The 16,811-nt window shown below is 41.3% G+C and overlaps 1 protein-coding gene across 2 annotated transcripts; it reads right to left on the minus strand.

Moving 5' to 3' along the window:
• Positions 1-2,463: 2,463 nt before the first annotated feature.
• Positions 2,464-16,706, minus strand: LOC128447677 (leucine-rich repeat-containing protein 24). Of its 2 annotated transcripts, XM_053429946.1 has the most exons (8): positions 15,092-16,706; positions 10,330-10,514; positions 10,049-10,135; positions 9,721-9,912; positions 8,320-8,488; positions 6,111-6,373; positions 5,292-5,864; positions 2,464-4,223 (listed from the first exon to the last, which is right to left on the minus strand). In XM_053429946.1, exons 2-8 carry the CDS (start codon positions 10,495-10,497, stop codon positions 3,804-3,806), a joined length of 1,872 nt encoding a protein of 623 aa, XP_053285921.1. In that variant the 5' UTR covers positions 10,498-10,514; positions 15,092-16,706; the 3' UTR covers positions 2,464-3,803. The 2 variants fall into 2 exon arrangements, with proteins under 2 accessions (XP_053285921.1, XP_053285920.1); XM_053429945.1 differs by lacking the exon at positions 15,092-16,706 and having other exon boundaries at positions 10,330-10,555.
• Between the last annotated feature and the right edge of the window lie 105 nt (positions 16,707-16,811).

Below are 16,811 nucleotides of genomic sequence, written 5' to 3' on the forward strand. Positions count from 1 at the left end.
ACCGAAGGAAACACACTCCATACAGTTAAAGCAACATTGAATGTATGCAGTCTTAGTTTTGTATTGTGTTGCATCTGATTATTTTTATAGTAAGCTCTTTTTACCTTGTTAAATTCAATTTTAATTTAATTATTGCACTTCTGAGCTGACCAGTTTCCTCTTCTCCAACACCTTTCATTGTAATGTTGACCCTGTGTTAACTGCATATGATAGATACAACTTTAAACTTGAAAATTTAATTTTACGTATTAATTCCACCGCAGAGATCACATGTTTTTGTTAACAGCACATTGGCAACAGTGTCAGCTCTTATCACCAAAACTCTTGACATCTTTGTCGGTGTATGGCTATTTTTCTTATGTATAAATACTTTAAACATTGACGCCTTCCATTGTGCTAAAATCGGTTTCTTCTAATCAATCTTGTACATATTGTGATTTTGTTGATGTGTTCAGTTACAGGTGGCATCTACTGCAATTCCGTCCGTCCTGGGAGTGGGATCCCTCACATGTGAATAGAACAAGAAGCAAAACAAGAGTTACAGTTGCTTCCCATTACTGTAGACAGCTCTCTCTTACAGCTACTATGGCTGTGTAGCAATAGCAAAACACATATAGCCCTTTGAAGAGAGATAAATGTCTTTCACACAGGAATATAGTTTAGGGCCACTCTGCGATATTATAGAAAAACATAATATAGAAAGAGAGGTGTACAATCTTGTGGGTGGATCTTCTCTAATTTAATTGTTGACAAAAAATATTGCGATGTCAAAAAAACGAGAGAATGACTGAACAAAGGGTTCATCTTTAGAAAAAAAATCACAAAAGCCTCTTTAATTATTTTTGAAGACATTTAGATGGACAAAGAGTTTATTTGTACAACTGGAAAGAAATGGACTGACTCCAACCAGACTTTGGACACTTAGTCATGAGCAGTCTGTTAAATTTTACCTAACTGTGATTCGTGAAAACAAATGAGGTCCTTGACTTTCGGGATTCATGCTGGTGGGCCGATGCGCTGAACCTGGTTAAACAGTAACCGACCATAAGGTTGCTGACAACGGGAAAGCAAATGCAGCCTCATGACACTGTATAACCTGCAGGGTATTCTATTGGTTGGAAACTGAAGCACAGGACATTTATGCAATCAACAGTATATTTGAGTACAAATGTTTCTGAGCAGAAAGCTGAGCTAATTTGCGTATATGAGCTTGGGCTGATTGAGAGAGAGGTGTTCTGAGGCAAAAGCTTCACAGAATCTGAATGTGACACAAAGTAATTGTCTCAAACTGAAAGACCACAATATTGAATAAAAATCGTGGATGATTTTGTATTCATATCAAAACCCTATGTACATCAACATAGAAAGAACTGTGTGAGAGATAGCCCCCTTCAAACACAAAGTGCCAAGGTTTGGGGGATAAAAAGTAATTGGACAGACACGTTGAGTGTTCTTCAGCTCTTCACCTTGTTGTGAGGTGTCTCTGACTTTAGTGTCAACTTCAGTAAGTGGAACGCAGTCTGACTCAGCTAGTCGAGGATATTCCACTCTGAAAAGTTCTTTGGGATTTTTCGGTATGTTTCAGACTGTTGCTGCTGGACGATGACATACTTGAGCTTTGCTGCATTCTGCTGAATTTGTAAATGATAATGAGAAAGCTCCGGTAAACCTCTGCATTCATCCTGTTGTTTCTGTCAGCAGTGAAACCATCAATCAAAAACACTTTGCCGGTTCCATTGGAGTCGTATGCACGAGCAGAACCAAGTTGGCCAGACGAGGTGGTGGCTTTGTGGTCACAAGCTGCTCCTTTTCTCTACACTTTCTTCACTCCTTCGTTTATTTGTTCATTTTGATAGAGGTAGATTTTAGTGTCTTCAGTCCTTAATAGGTCTTTCCACAACCCTTTTCGTGCCTTTCTTTGGACTGCAGCTGCATCTGTTTGTTGACAGATCAGGTTGATGTAGCAGTGGTTCACATCTTGTGGCAAATCCTCTGAGGCGCAGGTCATGACGACGTTTGGTTGAATGAAACATTATGTCCGCCTTCATTGTCGAGAGCTTTCTCCAAAGCCACAGGGATTTTCAATTTTTTTTTGTCATGCTCCTCTTCGACCTGTCCTTTTCTATCTTTCATGTTTACACTTGTCTTTCAAAAGTGCGCCCAACTGCTCAATTACCCTTAATATCTGTCTTAGTGGTTTTTTTCCCCCTCTGTAGTCTCATTATTGACTTCTTTACAAAAAAGTTCACCTGTTTACTCCTAATTGGAGGATGACACAATCTAAACTCTGTTTTTGTACATGAACTCATGTTAAAGTGTCTATGCAATAAAAAGGCTATATCCCACACACAGTTCTTTCAATATCAACTTTTAAACCTACTAAAATTAAAGCGGAGATTTGGCATTTTATTCTAAAATCAATGATTTTAGCTATGAAGAGAACATGAACATTTAACCTTTAAGTCATTTGAATAAAACATGAGCCTTTTAATTGGAAAAACTAATACACACAGTTATTAAAAACAAATTTTTTGTTCTTTAAGCCCGTATTCATGCAGACCCGCTGTGGATTGTGGTTCTCTTTTGAAGTGAATTTCTTACTAGTTTGTTCCACCTGTGAGACTAGAATACATATCCTTTTGCTGACCATTTATTCATCCATTAGTAATCCCCAAAATTGTACTGGAATAATTTTTAACATTAAAATTATATTTCTTTTTATAGCATCTTATTCTACTGTATCTTTGTTGTTTGATTACAGGATATTCTGTATTGGTAACATCATAGAAAAGCCTTATTTCCCCATAGTATGAACAGATTCATGTTATCTCATATTAAATACTCTGATCTTGAACTGCCGATGTTGCACACGTTTAGGTTGGTAACCTGCTTCATGACACAATACCCAGAATTAGCAAGGTTAGGATCAGTACCAGCTAACCCACGGAGAGACAGAGTAGCCAAAGGATAAAGTCACTTTGTGAAATAGACAGCGGAGGTTCACTGTTGGTGTCTGGAACTGGATCAGACATTGATAAGAAGCATCTGACGAAAAGACGATTAAATAATTATATGATATTTTGAAATAAATAGTAACAAAATTTAGCAGTCCCACAATCACTATAATGTTTTCAAAATAAATTCAGACATAAACAACATTTACAAAATAAAGAAGGGTTCCCACATGCTCATGTAGTGAAAGATTTCATGGCTTCCCCCTTTATTATACTCACCCTGCAAATAACTAATGAGCTTTGTGTGAAGTCTTGAGGGGACAGATGTCAACTCCTGAACATCGATGACACTGAAAGGTTCTGCGATGAAAGGAGCTCTGATAAATGCTGACAAGGATGTTCCTTTACAGGACAGTTCAGTTCAGTGATGTGCAGCTCAGTATATACCTGGCTCACCTTGACTTTTTCAACAGCACAGGGCCTTTGACTGGCCATTACCACTGGTGTTTTGGCATGCAGGTTCACACAATGTCCACTGGAGGTCTCAGTACTATTGATTTAAACCAGATTGTGAGCTCTGCCATGTCTCCAATGAGAGTCCACTACTGTGAATGAGTCTTGAAGAAAGTAAATCCTTCCAGAGGAATGAGCACATCTGATAGCCTCTGCTTCTCTCACACACACACACACACACACACACACACACACACACACACACACACACACACACACACACACACACACACACACACACACACACACACACACACACACACACACACACACACACACACACACACACACACACACACACACAAAACCTGTGTTGCAGTGGATTCTGTCCCCCCTTCAGCAGTGAATCTCGTACGCGATTGGAGAGTCCATGAACAGGCCTGTGTGGTTAAGAAACATCCCTTCAGCCTCTGATGTAATCACAGGCTCAGCCTCCCCTCCCTCCCCCGCCATTCTCCTCATGGTCCGTATGTCAACCTCCGGCTGCAGCTGCTGCTGCTGCTGCTGTTTGTTGGGGGCAAGAGTTGGAGTCACGATCTGGCCAGGCCCTGAGGAGAGGGTGTGGCTGGAGGTGTCCGATGGAGCGGGGCAACCCAAGTTAGTGGTGGAGACAGCGGTGGGTGGAGCAGGAGGCAGGACTGGTTTGGCCCGGTTGAGGACGTACATCTCATGTCCGCGTTCGTCACGGTACTCCTCCAGCTGGGCGAAGGTGGTGGGCCCGTCGGAGTAGTCATTCACATAGAGGATGCTCTCCTCCTGCAGGGTAAAATTCACTTTGGTCAACAACAATATATAATATGGTTGCAGATGCGACAAAGTGTGTGAGTTTACATTTCCCCGCCTATAGTTATACTTATAGTTTTATAGTTTACTTATAACACTCATATGATTGTTGGTTACATTGGTGGTGACAAGACAAGGATTCTCCAAGATTATCATCATTATTATTATTTTGTAAGATAATGCTATTGATGTAATGATGAGATTATTGTTGTGAAAATAATAAAACTATCATCACTACTACTAATAATAATATCAATTTTTTTACAAGAGGAATTATACACATTTTGCTTTGTCATTCAATTCTGTTAACTTGCATGTATTCACTTTCTAGTTGTTTTAATTAAACTTTAAATAAAGTAATCAATTACTAAATAAACAAAGAAACAAAATGAGGGCAGACAGGAGGAGACTGGCAAAACAGATGATCAAATCATAATCAAATCAAATCAGATTTTATTTGTAAAGCCCATATTCACAAATCACAATTTATCTCATAAAGCTTTAACAAGGTGTGACATCCTCTGTTCTTAACCCTCAACAAGAGTATGGAAAAACAACTAAAAAACCTGATGATGAGCAAGTAGGCTGCAGGCCCACTGAACCGATGAAGAAGAAAAACTTGCTGTGATGTGTACAGCAGTAAAAAGCCCCACATACTATAATAAGTCAAATCAAAGAGTAATCTACTGTTTCCATGTAAAATCTGGGAATCTTTATTTGCGTACCCCATTTTCGGCCTTTGTGCGCATGTACACTTTAACTATGAATCCTACACACTGTTTTATAAATGAGGCCCCTAGTCTGTAAGGTAGACATTTGAATTCAGTCCTGCTTTCTGCCGTTAGATGTGAGTCTACAATCAGATCATACATATTACATCAGTTCCAGAGGAGAAGTTAAATGTTAACAAGGCAAAGTAGACTGACTTTCTTCAAAGTATTGTGTCAGAAAACAATTGTTTGGTATGTACAACATATTTTTGTCAAGCCAAGTCAAGCCAAAGCCAGTTCCTCTTATATATCAATTCGGACAAACACACACCTTCTCAGCTCCATCAGCCTCCTTGTCGCGTTGGTGATGTCGACTGTAGATCATGGCGACCAGCAGCAGAGCGGTCAGAGCCAACAGAGAGATGCCCACAGCGATGGCAGTCTGAGTGGCCGCTCCCAAAGCACTGAAGGCCATGCTGCCTAGAGCGTAAAGGGGTTCCCGACTCACATCTGAGCCCAAAGCCGAGCCGTGGTTCCTCAGCCGGGGCCAGACAGGGGAGTATGGCGAGGACACTTGGGACCAAGATGCCCAGATGGAGGAGGACGAGGAGGAGGAAGTGGATGAGTTAATTGCGAGCTGAAAGGTCACCCTGGCCACACCCCCTGCATTCCAGGCTTCACATTCATAGAAACCTGCGTGAGCCACAGTCACATTACTGAGAAACAGCATGCCACTGCCGGTGTCAGGGTCAAAGCGCTCGCCTTCAGTCTTCTGCAGACTGACCTTGCCTTCCTCTGAGCGCTCCTCTGCCCCGCCTACTCCTCCTCCTCCAGCACCCAGCTCCTGAACCAGGCCTCTGGGAGAAAGCACAACTTTACCCTGGGATGCCTTCCTCCAGGTCACCTGCAAGAGTAATCAGAGTTTACCGATCAGTTTTGTCTTCTTTCACCAGTTTTCGAACGCAATGCACTTAAAAAAAGATTTGGAAACAATCAGACCATTCACACACGTCACATCCTAACATTCAGTGTGAATAATCTTCAGGTGATGAAGTGCAAACCGCTGACGGAGTACTTTCAATACTGAAACGAACCAGCACTGTGCTGTGCTGCTGGAAGTTACACATATATCAACATGAGGTGTCCCTACCTGTGGCCGAGGATAACCAGAGGCATGGCAGGACACCCTAAGGCTCTCCCCCAGGCGCACAGCTAGCCTCCTTGGCTCCAGCTGCACCAGTGGAGGGATGCACACCAGGCTGTTGAGAGGAACCTCCACCAGACTGAGGTGGGAGAGACGTGGCGGCTCGATGCAGACCAGCCGACGCTCTGCTGAGCTGAGCAGCCGCTGCCCTGCCTCATCAATCCAGCTCCTCAACCAGTGGAGAGCACAGTCACAGCGCCATGGGTTATCTACAGCGAAGCAGAGGATGAGAGGTTAGGCTAAAATTTCTCTATGGTGAAACAGAGGCCCTGGTTACTGGCCGTGGTGATAGGGCAACAGACAGATGATTTGTGATGAGTCAATAAGGTGTATAGTGATTTGTATTCAACAGAAAGTTTATGAGTGGTTTTAGACTGACCCAAGGTAAACAAGGACCGTGCACTGAGTGAATTGATAGTTTAGAAATAAGAATAGAAAGAGACAAATACAATGACTGAAAAAGGAATAACTGCAGGACGAGTGTAACATAAACGTATCTGTGTTTAACCTTTACCAAGTTGTTTGAGCAGGAGCATTGATTAAGCTTTAGTTGTCAATAGAAAATAATTAAGGAAATTGAGCAAAACAAAATGAGTAGTGAGTAAGTCTAAAGCTCAGTAGAGGTCAGGTGATGCAGCAGGAGTGCCATCGGCTCTTCCCCTCCCCTCTGTGGCTGTGTCACTCACTAATCACTCATACCCTATTGGGTGAGTTTTTCATATTGCACTCATTGTTTCCCACGATGTATAGTGAAAAGTAGTGTAACAATGGTCACAAACAGTGCAACCATCCTGCATTGTGGTTGCAGCGGAGAGACGAAGGGAGAGAGGGCAGAAGGAACAGCTCGACCTTTTGAGCATCACCGCTCAAACTGAAACATAGTCATCCAACATGTTTTTTTTACCTGTATGCATTTATACTAAGTGGAAAATAAACATTTACATTTCCCGTGGGATTTTTTCACCGGCATACGTCATAATCCTGCAACAATCCCATAATAACGGGTGCAGAGAAAATGTGCTGAGTGTCCGAGAAAGCTTTTCTCTTTTGCTGATCTCTCTAAAAAGTCCTCTACATAGAAAAACCTATACTACCATACTGCCAGATCTGAGTCGCAACTCAACAGTTAATCAAGTTCAAGCTCTTTGCAAACTTTTTTGATGGTATTTGGTGATTTTTGTAGTAAATCCTGTGTCAAGATGCCCCTGGTCCACTCCATTCTCCGTCTCACTACCGCCTGATCTGAAACCCTCTCTGCACCCCACCTCGGATTTCTGGACTCACTAGGCCCAGCTTCCTCCCTGCTAGCTATCCTGCTTCAGGCAACTTTGGATGGTCTCTGCATCAGCCCACTCCCTACACCCTGACCCAAAGACTCATCTTCAACTATTCTACAGTTTGTAAATAAATTCTTCATTGCATTCAACTCCCTGTTTTTCAGTCTTGTCTACCAGCCACCTTAACAAGGACAATGACCCTAAACACCGAGGTGTATTAATAATAATAAATGAAAAGCATCCCTGCATATGCACGAAAATATACCTCAACCAGGCCTTTTTAATCAAAATAATGCCATTTAGTAATGTTATTATAAAATTCGCTGAAGCACATTATAATAAGGATGAGATCACATAGCAGTTAATGCAGAAAACCAGGTTATTTCAAAGAGCTTACACTTTGTTGCCACTATACTCTTCCCAGAGGTCAAGAACTGACTTCAATGTACTGAAATAACCACTGTTCCTTCTTTAGGATCCACATGGCTTTAATTTAACCCCCAAATTGAGACGGCATGCTGGTTATCATGATAATTAAGAAGCAGCTCTCTCATAAATTTGCAATTACATTTTTTTTTTTTTTTTTTTTTTATAAAAAACGACCGACACGACAGTCAGTTGTCTCTAAATATGTTTTAGAGTCCTGCGGACCATTACATTACATGTCATTTGGCTGACACTTTTGTCCAAAGCGACTTACAATTAGTACACTCAACATTTATGAGGGGCCATTCAGGGGTTCAGTATCTTGCCAAGGACACTTCGGCATGCAGATGGGAGAGAGTGGGGTTTGAACCTGCAACCTTCTTGTTGGAGAGCCACCACTCTAACCACTAGGACCACCCATCATCTCTGTACAATAACATGTCCCGTCTCACCTGTGATGCGCAGCACCTGCAGGCTGACAAGAGGTCGCAGGGATGCAGGGCCGATGGTATGGAGATTGTTCCTGCTCAGATCCAGCAGAGCCAGAGAGGTCAAGCCAGCTAGAGCCTGGTCTGCTAACATGTCTATACTGTTGTGCTGCAAATGAAGCTCCTGCAGACGCTACGAAAGGGACAGAATACTACATGATCTTCAGAGGTTCATATACAAAACACTGAGTAGGACACTGTGAATACTAGGGATGCACCGATATGGAAATTCTTGGCCGATACCGATATTTAAAATAACAATCTGGCCGATAGCCGATACCGATATTTGTTTATTTTCTTTTTGTTGTTATTCATTCACCCTTTTGTGCCAGAAAAATAATTAAATCATTATTTAAAAAGCACTATTCATCACTCTTATCTTTTAATGAGCACAAATTGAATCAGATTTATGAAACAATCTCTGATTTAACTAAACTTTATTTAACAGAGACATATTAGGCCCATTTTACCGCAAGTTGAAATGGTTCCTTGGGATCTTAATGAAATGTCTGTAACATATTTTGGTCAAAATACCACAAGGATAATTTAAAACAGCACCTTTTTACCCTGTCTAAAACAGCCCTGTTAAAGTATCATTATAGAGAACGCTCTTCGAATTGATTTACGGTAGCAGTATTGCCCGTTTATTAGATGTGTTACGGCTTCTGTGTGTATAACGTATGTTGTCAATTCCCTTGTTACCTGTGCATGAGACGGATGAATAGAGCCGGTGCACATGAGAATAAAGTACTTTTTACACCAAGTTACACTGCGTGAGTCAAGATAACTTAACAAGCCCTCCTCAGTTTTACCTGTTTTGAGTGTCGGGCAGAAATCACATCGCGTCAACACCCACCGTGGCCCTTCGCGATGCTTGTTTTAATTAAACAGTCGGATTCCCCTGGTCCGCACCAGTTCTCAGTCAGCTGCTAGGCGCCAGCCGGAGGGTTCCTCCAGCGGTCGCCTTAGCTGAGGTGATCCGCGAGAAGGGCCCGACACGCGTCCAGAGTGGCCGCCGCTGACCGCACCCAGTCCCCGGATGAGGACCTCCCGGTGCCGCACACTGAGCCTCCGGCGGCGCGGAGAGGAGGGCGACGGAGCGAATGCTCCCCCAGCCGCGGCACGTGCCCAGCGGTTTTACCACAAATATGAACATCGGCCAATGATATCGGTGAAAGTCAAGTTTATTACCGATAAGCCGATATCAGTAAACGAGGCGAAAATCGGCCGCTACCGATGTTCGGCCGATATATCGGTGCATCCCTAGTGAATACATCTTGCATAGCTATGTATCGAGTTTTCCATTTAAATACATGAAAGTCAAACATAAAATCCATTATAGACATCTGCTAAAATGTTTCCTACCTGTAAACCACGGAAGGTGTAGTCCAGAAGGCGGGTGATGTCATTTCCTGCCAGGTACAGAATGCGGAGATGCTCGAGTCCCTTAAACATGTCAGCCGTCACCAGGTGGATCCTGTTCCCATTCAGAGCCAGCTCCAGCAACTGACCCTGGTTCCGGAAGGAGCCCGGCTCCACTGCTGAGATGGTGTTGTTCTGGAGCAGGAGCAACATTAGAAGGTGACCACACAAAAATCGTTGCTGCTGGTTATTACTCAGGAACTTATTTCTTGCAGGTTCTACTGCTGATGCTGCTTTTGTAAACGTGTGTGTATGTTTGTGTGCGTGTTACCTGTAGATACAAGTAGTGCAGGTGCCTTAGCTGAAGAAGGTCCTGTCTACGGATCTGACCAATAACATTGTCCTGGAGGAAGATGGTCTGGATGAACAAAAGGTGAGATAAAGAGGGATGATGGGAGATTTTTTTTTCCAGTTTTGGTTAATGTGTTAAAGAGCTAAAACAAATGATATAGATGTCACAATTCCAATTGTATGACATCTGATAGGGATCAAAATATCTCAAATGATTTAATCCTAATGTCACTGAGCTTCCTCTTGCAGTAGTGAACCCACCTGTGTAGATGGGGGGACGTGTTTGGGGATGTCTCTGAGGCTGGTGGAGCCACACTCCACGGTGAGGCTGTAGCAGCGACAGCTCACAGGGCAGGAAGGAGACGCATTAGTTAGAGTGTGGGTGGACAAGAGCAGCATGGAGAAAAGAAGCACCAACATCACAGCCATCACACCGACAGACAGGACTAGAGATGTGGAGAGAACAGTAAACACACAGGTCATGATCACAGTCTGCATTAGCCACTGAGCTCAGAACTTTTGAGCAGATAAACAGATTGACCAAGATAAAAAGGCATGTAAACAAGTGCTAGTGCAGCTCTGGGGGAAACAGTGAGTCCCTCCTGTAGCCGACATCTATTCAGCACATTCATTGTTTTGACTACTCGATTTATTCTTGTTTGGATGAACACTTAAATATTAATTTACGGTCATAAAGTTTTAATTAGTCATGGTTGTGTTAGGTTGGCACCCTCAGGCATGTGTTACCAAACAGCATAATAAGTATTAACCTCAGAGGGCTGCAGGTGATGTTTATAAAAAGAGAGATGCCCCTCTGTGTCTCAAAGGCTCACTAAGGCTTGAGGTATACAAGAAAGGGGCTCCTTTAAGTGTTGAGGTGATGAATAATTTGAATTTATTATATTAAAACAATATAAATTTTCAACGATTCTAGTTATTAAATGATAAAAAAAATCTTTAAGGGAAAAGGCTGATAAACTCTGGTTGTCCATGAACCAGAAGTAATTAAATTGCCCCTGACTGCTGTTCTGTGTGAATGAATGTGAACAAATGAATCAATGTGTCTAAATGGGTATAGGTGACTTGAAAAGTAAAGGTTGTCTATTTAAGACCAATCTCGGAGCCCATCGTCTATCGTCTGGCTGGGAATAAGCCTTTGGCGGGCACCGGGCAAAATGTTGGGGCTTCCATTGGAGACACAGTTCACCGTCTACAGTCAGACTAAAGTTTCTTTTATCAGACGAGTCCAATATTTCTCCACACAAAACACAAACAGGGAAACTCTTTTCGGAGTTTGACATTTTACGTGCATTTGTGTCAACATGATCCGCTCTCCACACGGACTATTAACCAGTGGGCAATCGCATCCTGCTCTAACATGATTGTTTAAACCAGAAAGTTTCGTGCTTTAAAATATAGGCCCTCGCCTACGGATATGTTTACATTCTCACATGCAAAAATAGAAAAATATAACACTAGAATAGGACTTTCATTAGTATTGCTGTTATATACAGGCTGACTGCAGGGTCAACAATTTGCTGATATTGTGCCATGATTGAAAACAATCTTTTAGTTTGACCTCATCAGCTGTTCAGCATTACTCTCGCTTTTTTAAAGGAGCATGTTCATTCTGTAAAGGATGAAGATTAGATACAGGGAGCATTTAAAATAGTTGAAATTATTGAAATTTCAAAAGTGCTTTCAGTGGCTATTGTTTGTGCCTGCTCAAGAATGATCTGCATCCAAAAACACTCACGTTCATCCAGACTCATAATAAGAGGCAGTGATGTGTGAAAATCTAAAGATCACTGTGCCTCTCACTGTGCTTGCTGATTGGTCTTGACCTTACTATGTAAAGTGACTTGAGATTATGTATTTTATGAATAGGCGCTATCCAAATAAAACTGAACTAAATAAAATTGATGTTTAAACTATGTCGGGTGTTACCATTACTGAAGCGCTGTGACCAAAACTGAAAATGATCATCAAAAGTGAGACAGTTATGCTTTGAGGGAAATGTTTCTCTTTCAGTCTCAGTGGGATTTCTGCTGCATTCATAGAAGACTTTGGTTCAGATGTGGGTTTCATCTCGTTCCAGTGTCACATCCAAAAAGCCAATACAGTCCAGCCCTGCCTCTTGAGGTTTACACTGACACACTGAGATTCAGTCACAAGAGACAATCCAGCGACATGCTCGTGCTACACATAATACAATCTGTAGCTTCCATCACACTCCCGAAGAAATATTATACTGTAATTATTTTTAATTATATTATTTATTTTACCCTCACTGTACAACTGTAATACTCATACCATTCAATATTTATCCCTGCACTTCATTTCTTTCTTTTTCTTAGACCATCGCACTGTTTGTTTTGTTTTGTTTTGTTATGTGTATTCTATGTAAGAACATTGAGAGCGACTTCACCATGTCAAATTCCTTGTTTGTACAACTTACTTGGCCAATTAAACCCGATTCTGATTCTGATTCTGAAAAGGTCTGGAAGCACAAGCTTCGAAAGTAAATTATAAGTATACAACAGCCTCAACTGCTGTAGTACAACATTAGGTCTGTAAACTGAGATGAATATTTACTACAAAAATGTTGAGTATTTAATTTACTGTTCACTTTGATTAAATTGATCACAATTCAGTTTTTATTGTTGCCTGCATCAGTGCAATTACAATAAAGAATCATATTTTTTTTCCCTTTAAATAAGTTGAAAGAGAAACCTTGTGGTTTGTTAACGATCCTCTAACTTGACCCATCTTGTTATGTTATTCTTTTCTCAGATCTGAGCTATTAACTTAACACAGTACCGTGTTGTTTACTACTGAATTAATTGCTGTCCAGAGTTTAACTAAACTGTACATTTCTTTTCTGTAGTGTATTAAGAATGATGAGAACTCCTTGTCCCCAACCCAGTTAGAATTATTCATGTAAGCTCATGAAGATTTTCACTAATACATTTAAAATAAGGATCTGGAGGATCTCAGGCCAAAAATTATAGATGTGTGATTTTAGTATTTAGGAGCAAAAATACCTCCATGACTATAGAATGAATGGTATAAAGCAACTCCACAGGAAATCGCAGGGCAGCATACTCATTGTTACATCCTAGATATTAATTCAAAGCTCTTTTTGATAAGCATCATAATCTGTGAATCACTGTCACCATAGGAACCATCCATGCCTTGAAAAGCTGACCCAGTAGCGAGCCGTTTTTAATGTTTTTTCTGTGTTTCCCTTGGAGCTGGATGCTGGCAAAGCATCATTCAGTGACAGCTACGGCTGCTGTTTGCCCAGGAAAATTTCTCTGGGGATTATTGTTTTTACTTGATCAAAGTAGGTACTTAAACCAACAGCATCATTTAGACCAGGCAATGAGGTTTTATTCAAAATTCCAAAACAACATTAAACTGGTTGAGTAAATAGGATAGGAGATCCAGTCCCATCTTAACTACCAGCAGTAAAACATCCCTTTTTTTACAACGGCAGAGGAATGGTATCAGGTGAAAAACATATATGAGTGAGAACAGACATGTGGATGATGTAGTCTGTAATCTATAAGAAAAAAATACCAAACTAGAATCATCGTCTTGCAGTGTACGTCTTCACCAACCAGACGGATTGCGGTTTATGTCCATGTCTGTCCAGAATATAAGCAGAATCCTCACAACCTTGAAGGAATTTCACAATAGGTAATAAATAAATCAAATTTTAATTGTATAGCCCATATTAACAAATCACAAGTTGACTCATAGGGCTTTAACATGGTGTGACATCCTCTGTCCTTAACCCTCAACAAGAGTAAGGAAAAACTACTAAACAGCTTTTTAACAGGGTAAAAAGAACGTAGAAACCTCAGAGAGAGCCACATGTGAGGGATCCCTCTCCCAGGGCGGACAGATATTCAATAGATCCCACGTAAAATTAAGAACATCAGACAGTTTGTAGCATAATGGAAGGTAAATTAATTGATGGATTAATGTATTTAATGATTTGTGATATGCCTAGTAGGGAGTCATATTTTGATCATTTTTATTACAGTTTTACGTGTGCAAACAGGGGCAGGTGTCTGGTAACTCTTGCTTGCCTCCCGATTGCATGCCTGGCGCTTTGTTTGATTTTGGACAACACAATCTAATCAAAATTTACACAGTACACCAGTAAGTAGACTGTGTACACTGTGTACTGCATGTGTTTCCATTGTTGTCAATAAATCTATTATTACAATTGAAATTTCTGCACGTTTTATCTCTGTCAGACTTTGTCTATTGTTTAAACATTGATACACGTCTCCATTCATGTTATTAAAAGGATTTTCTAGGTATTTTTTTCCTGAGGGTTAAAGGCAGATGAGGTCGCACCTTGTTAGGCCTTATGAGACAAACTGGGATTTAGGATTATCGTCCATACAAATAACAATGGATTAACTGATTGATTGATTTCAGACTAAACTTGCCTAACATCACCCCATGTCAACTGGGAGACCTTTATTTATTTTGTAGGTGGGAGAATCACAGCTCTTAAGTGTCAAGGCAAACAAAACTGGTGGCAAAAAAAGCAGGTTTAAACAGTCTATCGTTTATACATATCTATTTAGATTCTAAAACATTTTAAAGAAAATCTGTACATAAAATAAACACAAGCCTCATCAATAATCAAGAAGCAAATTGCAGCTTGTATGAAGTTTAGCATTCAAATGTGACTCTTCTATCAGATGCTCCCACTCATACCACTGTGGGTGTTTAATCCTGTTCCGGGTGTGATGGGGCCCTTTAAAGGCCAGATGCAGCCCTGCAGGTGTGACCATGTTCAGTGTGACCATACAGCACAATGAGATGCCATGTTTCAGTGCGACCACGGTGTGTGTGATGCCGAGGTGCTGCAGGACTGAGGCCACAGCACCTGGCATTGAACCCTGGCTGCTCCCTGACTGTACGTGGCCATCGGAGCTCTCAAGTGGAGCAGCCCGTAGAAAAATGTATGGCGGAGCAGCAACCTCCCTCCCACACGTACCTGTACTGACCGACGAAGAGAAATAATCCCAGCGACGTTTCCCTGCGGCTTCACGGCTTCATGTCTGAGGGAAGATGGAGGAGAGGTCTGCCCAGCACGGTAACAATTATTCCGATCTACGTTTGGTGTCGGGGACGAGCGCGGAGCAGCGGCTGATGGATGTCTGCACGGGGAGCGGAGCACCGCGGGCCCGTCGCATCCTCCAGACAACACGGGCTGGACACAGGAGGAGAGGGCGAGGAGAGCAGCAGAGCCCCGGTCAAAGAGCCGCTGAGCAGGACGATGGTCGGTTCAGCAGCACCGATTGGGAACCGGTGTGAAACAGCTCCGGTGTCTTTGTTACCCCGACATCCAGCTGTTCCCTGACTCCGACATCCAGCTGTTCCCTGACTCCTCTCATCCAGTCTGCCCCTCCGTCAAGTCCCACCGACTCACCCGCAGGAACAAGGACAACACTTCCGCTTCGGGTTAATCACAATAAACACATGAGCATAAAATAGACATTCAGGACCATATTGGTACAAACATGGCTGCACCTTATATCAAGTGAACACCCCCACAGTGAAATTTAGCTTATTTTAATTTATTTGTTTCCACCCACATATTATCTAAAGCGAGGGAAGTACGGGACCTAAAATACTATACAGAGGTCAGATACTTCCCTCAATGAGCAGAACGCGTTGCTGGTGACTGTGGAGAGAAACAAACCCCCTCAACAGGAAGACACGTCCAGAACCAGATCTGGTTCGACAGGTTGGGTTGGGTGGAGGGAAATGGGGACGAGAGGAGAGGTGGGTGAAAAGAGGGAAGAGACAATCGTGGAACAACAAATACGATTATACAGTTAACCATCACAACGCTGTGCAATAATCCATTCAATTTAATTTACTCTGGTCTTACTTTTATATATTTCTTTCCAGCAATTGTCCATCTTTTATTTACTTTCCCAAATTTCCATTTGTTGACATTTGACAAACTATAGCACAAACGAAAATCTGTTTAGTTGATTTAACCGTTTTCTGGAATAATAATAAAAAAATGTATGAAATTACATTCATAATTATAGGCTCAGTTCCAAATATTTATTGGACTGTTTCACATTGTCATTGTTAATTTATAACTAATGATTAACTATTATTGCAATAATACTTTTTTATGTGGCACTCTCTGAGGTTTCTACGTTTTTCTCTCCGATAAAACTGTTTTTTTTTAGTAGTTTTTCCTTACTCTTGTTGAGGGTTAAGGTGAGAGGATGTCACACCTTGTTACGTCCTATTAGGAAAAATGTGATTTGTGAATATGGGCTATACAAATAAAATGATTGATTGAAATATTGTTGTAATTTACTCATCTGCTTTTAAAGATGTTAGGGGCTGAGATTATATTTTCATGCTATCATATCATTTTGATCTGATCTACACTGTAAACTTACATAAAGCTCAAATAAAAGGTTGTTTCTTCTTTCAGTGTTTGTAACACTTAGTATGTTTGTTTAAAAGCATTTTTAAAGATAAAGATTTGCCTGATGAAGGTCTAGTACCGAAACGTCTCCTAATAAATCTCTGACTGCAAAGTAAACAGTGTGCAGGAGTTCTTTAAAAAAAGATAAAAATGACCAACACTGATTGAGCCAACTAGATCCTATCATAGCTGTTGATTAAATATCCATCTACAGGCCCAAATCAAAAAAAGGTTCACTAGAACAGATAACAGCACTAAC

Source organism: Pleuronectes platessa, chromosome 9 (assembly GCF_947347685.1).
Source record: "Pleuronectes platessa chromosome 9, fPlePla1.1, whole genome shotgun sequence".
Lineage (NCBI taxonomy): Eukaryota > Metazoa > Chordata > Actinopteri > Pleuronectiformes > Pleuronectidae > Pleuronectes > Pleuronectes platessa.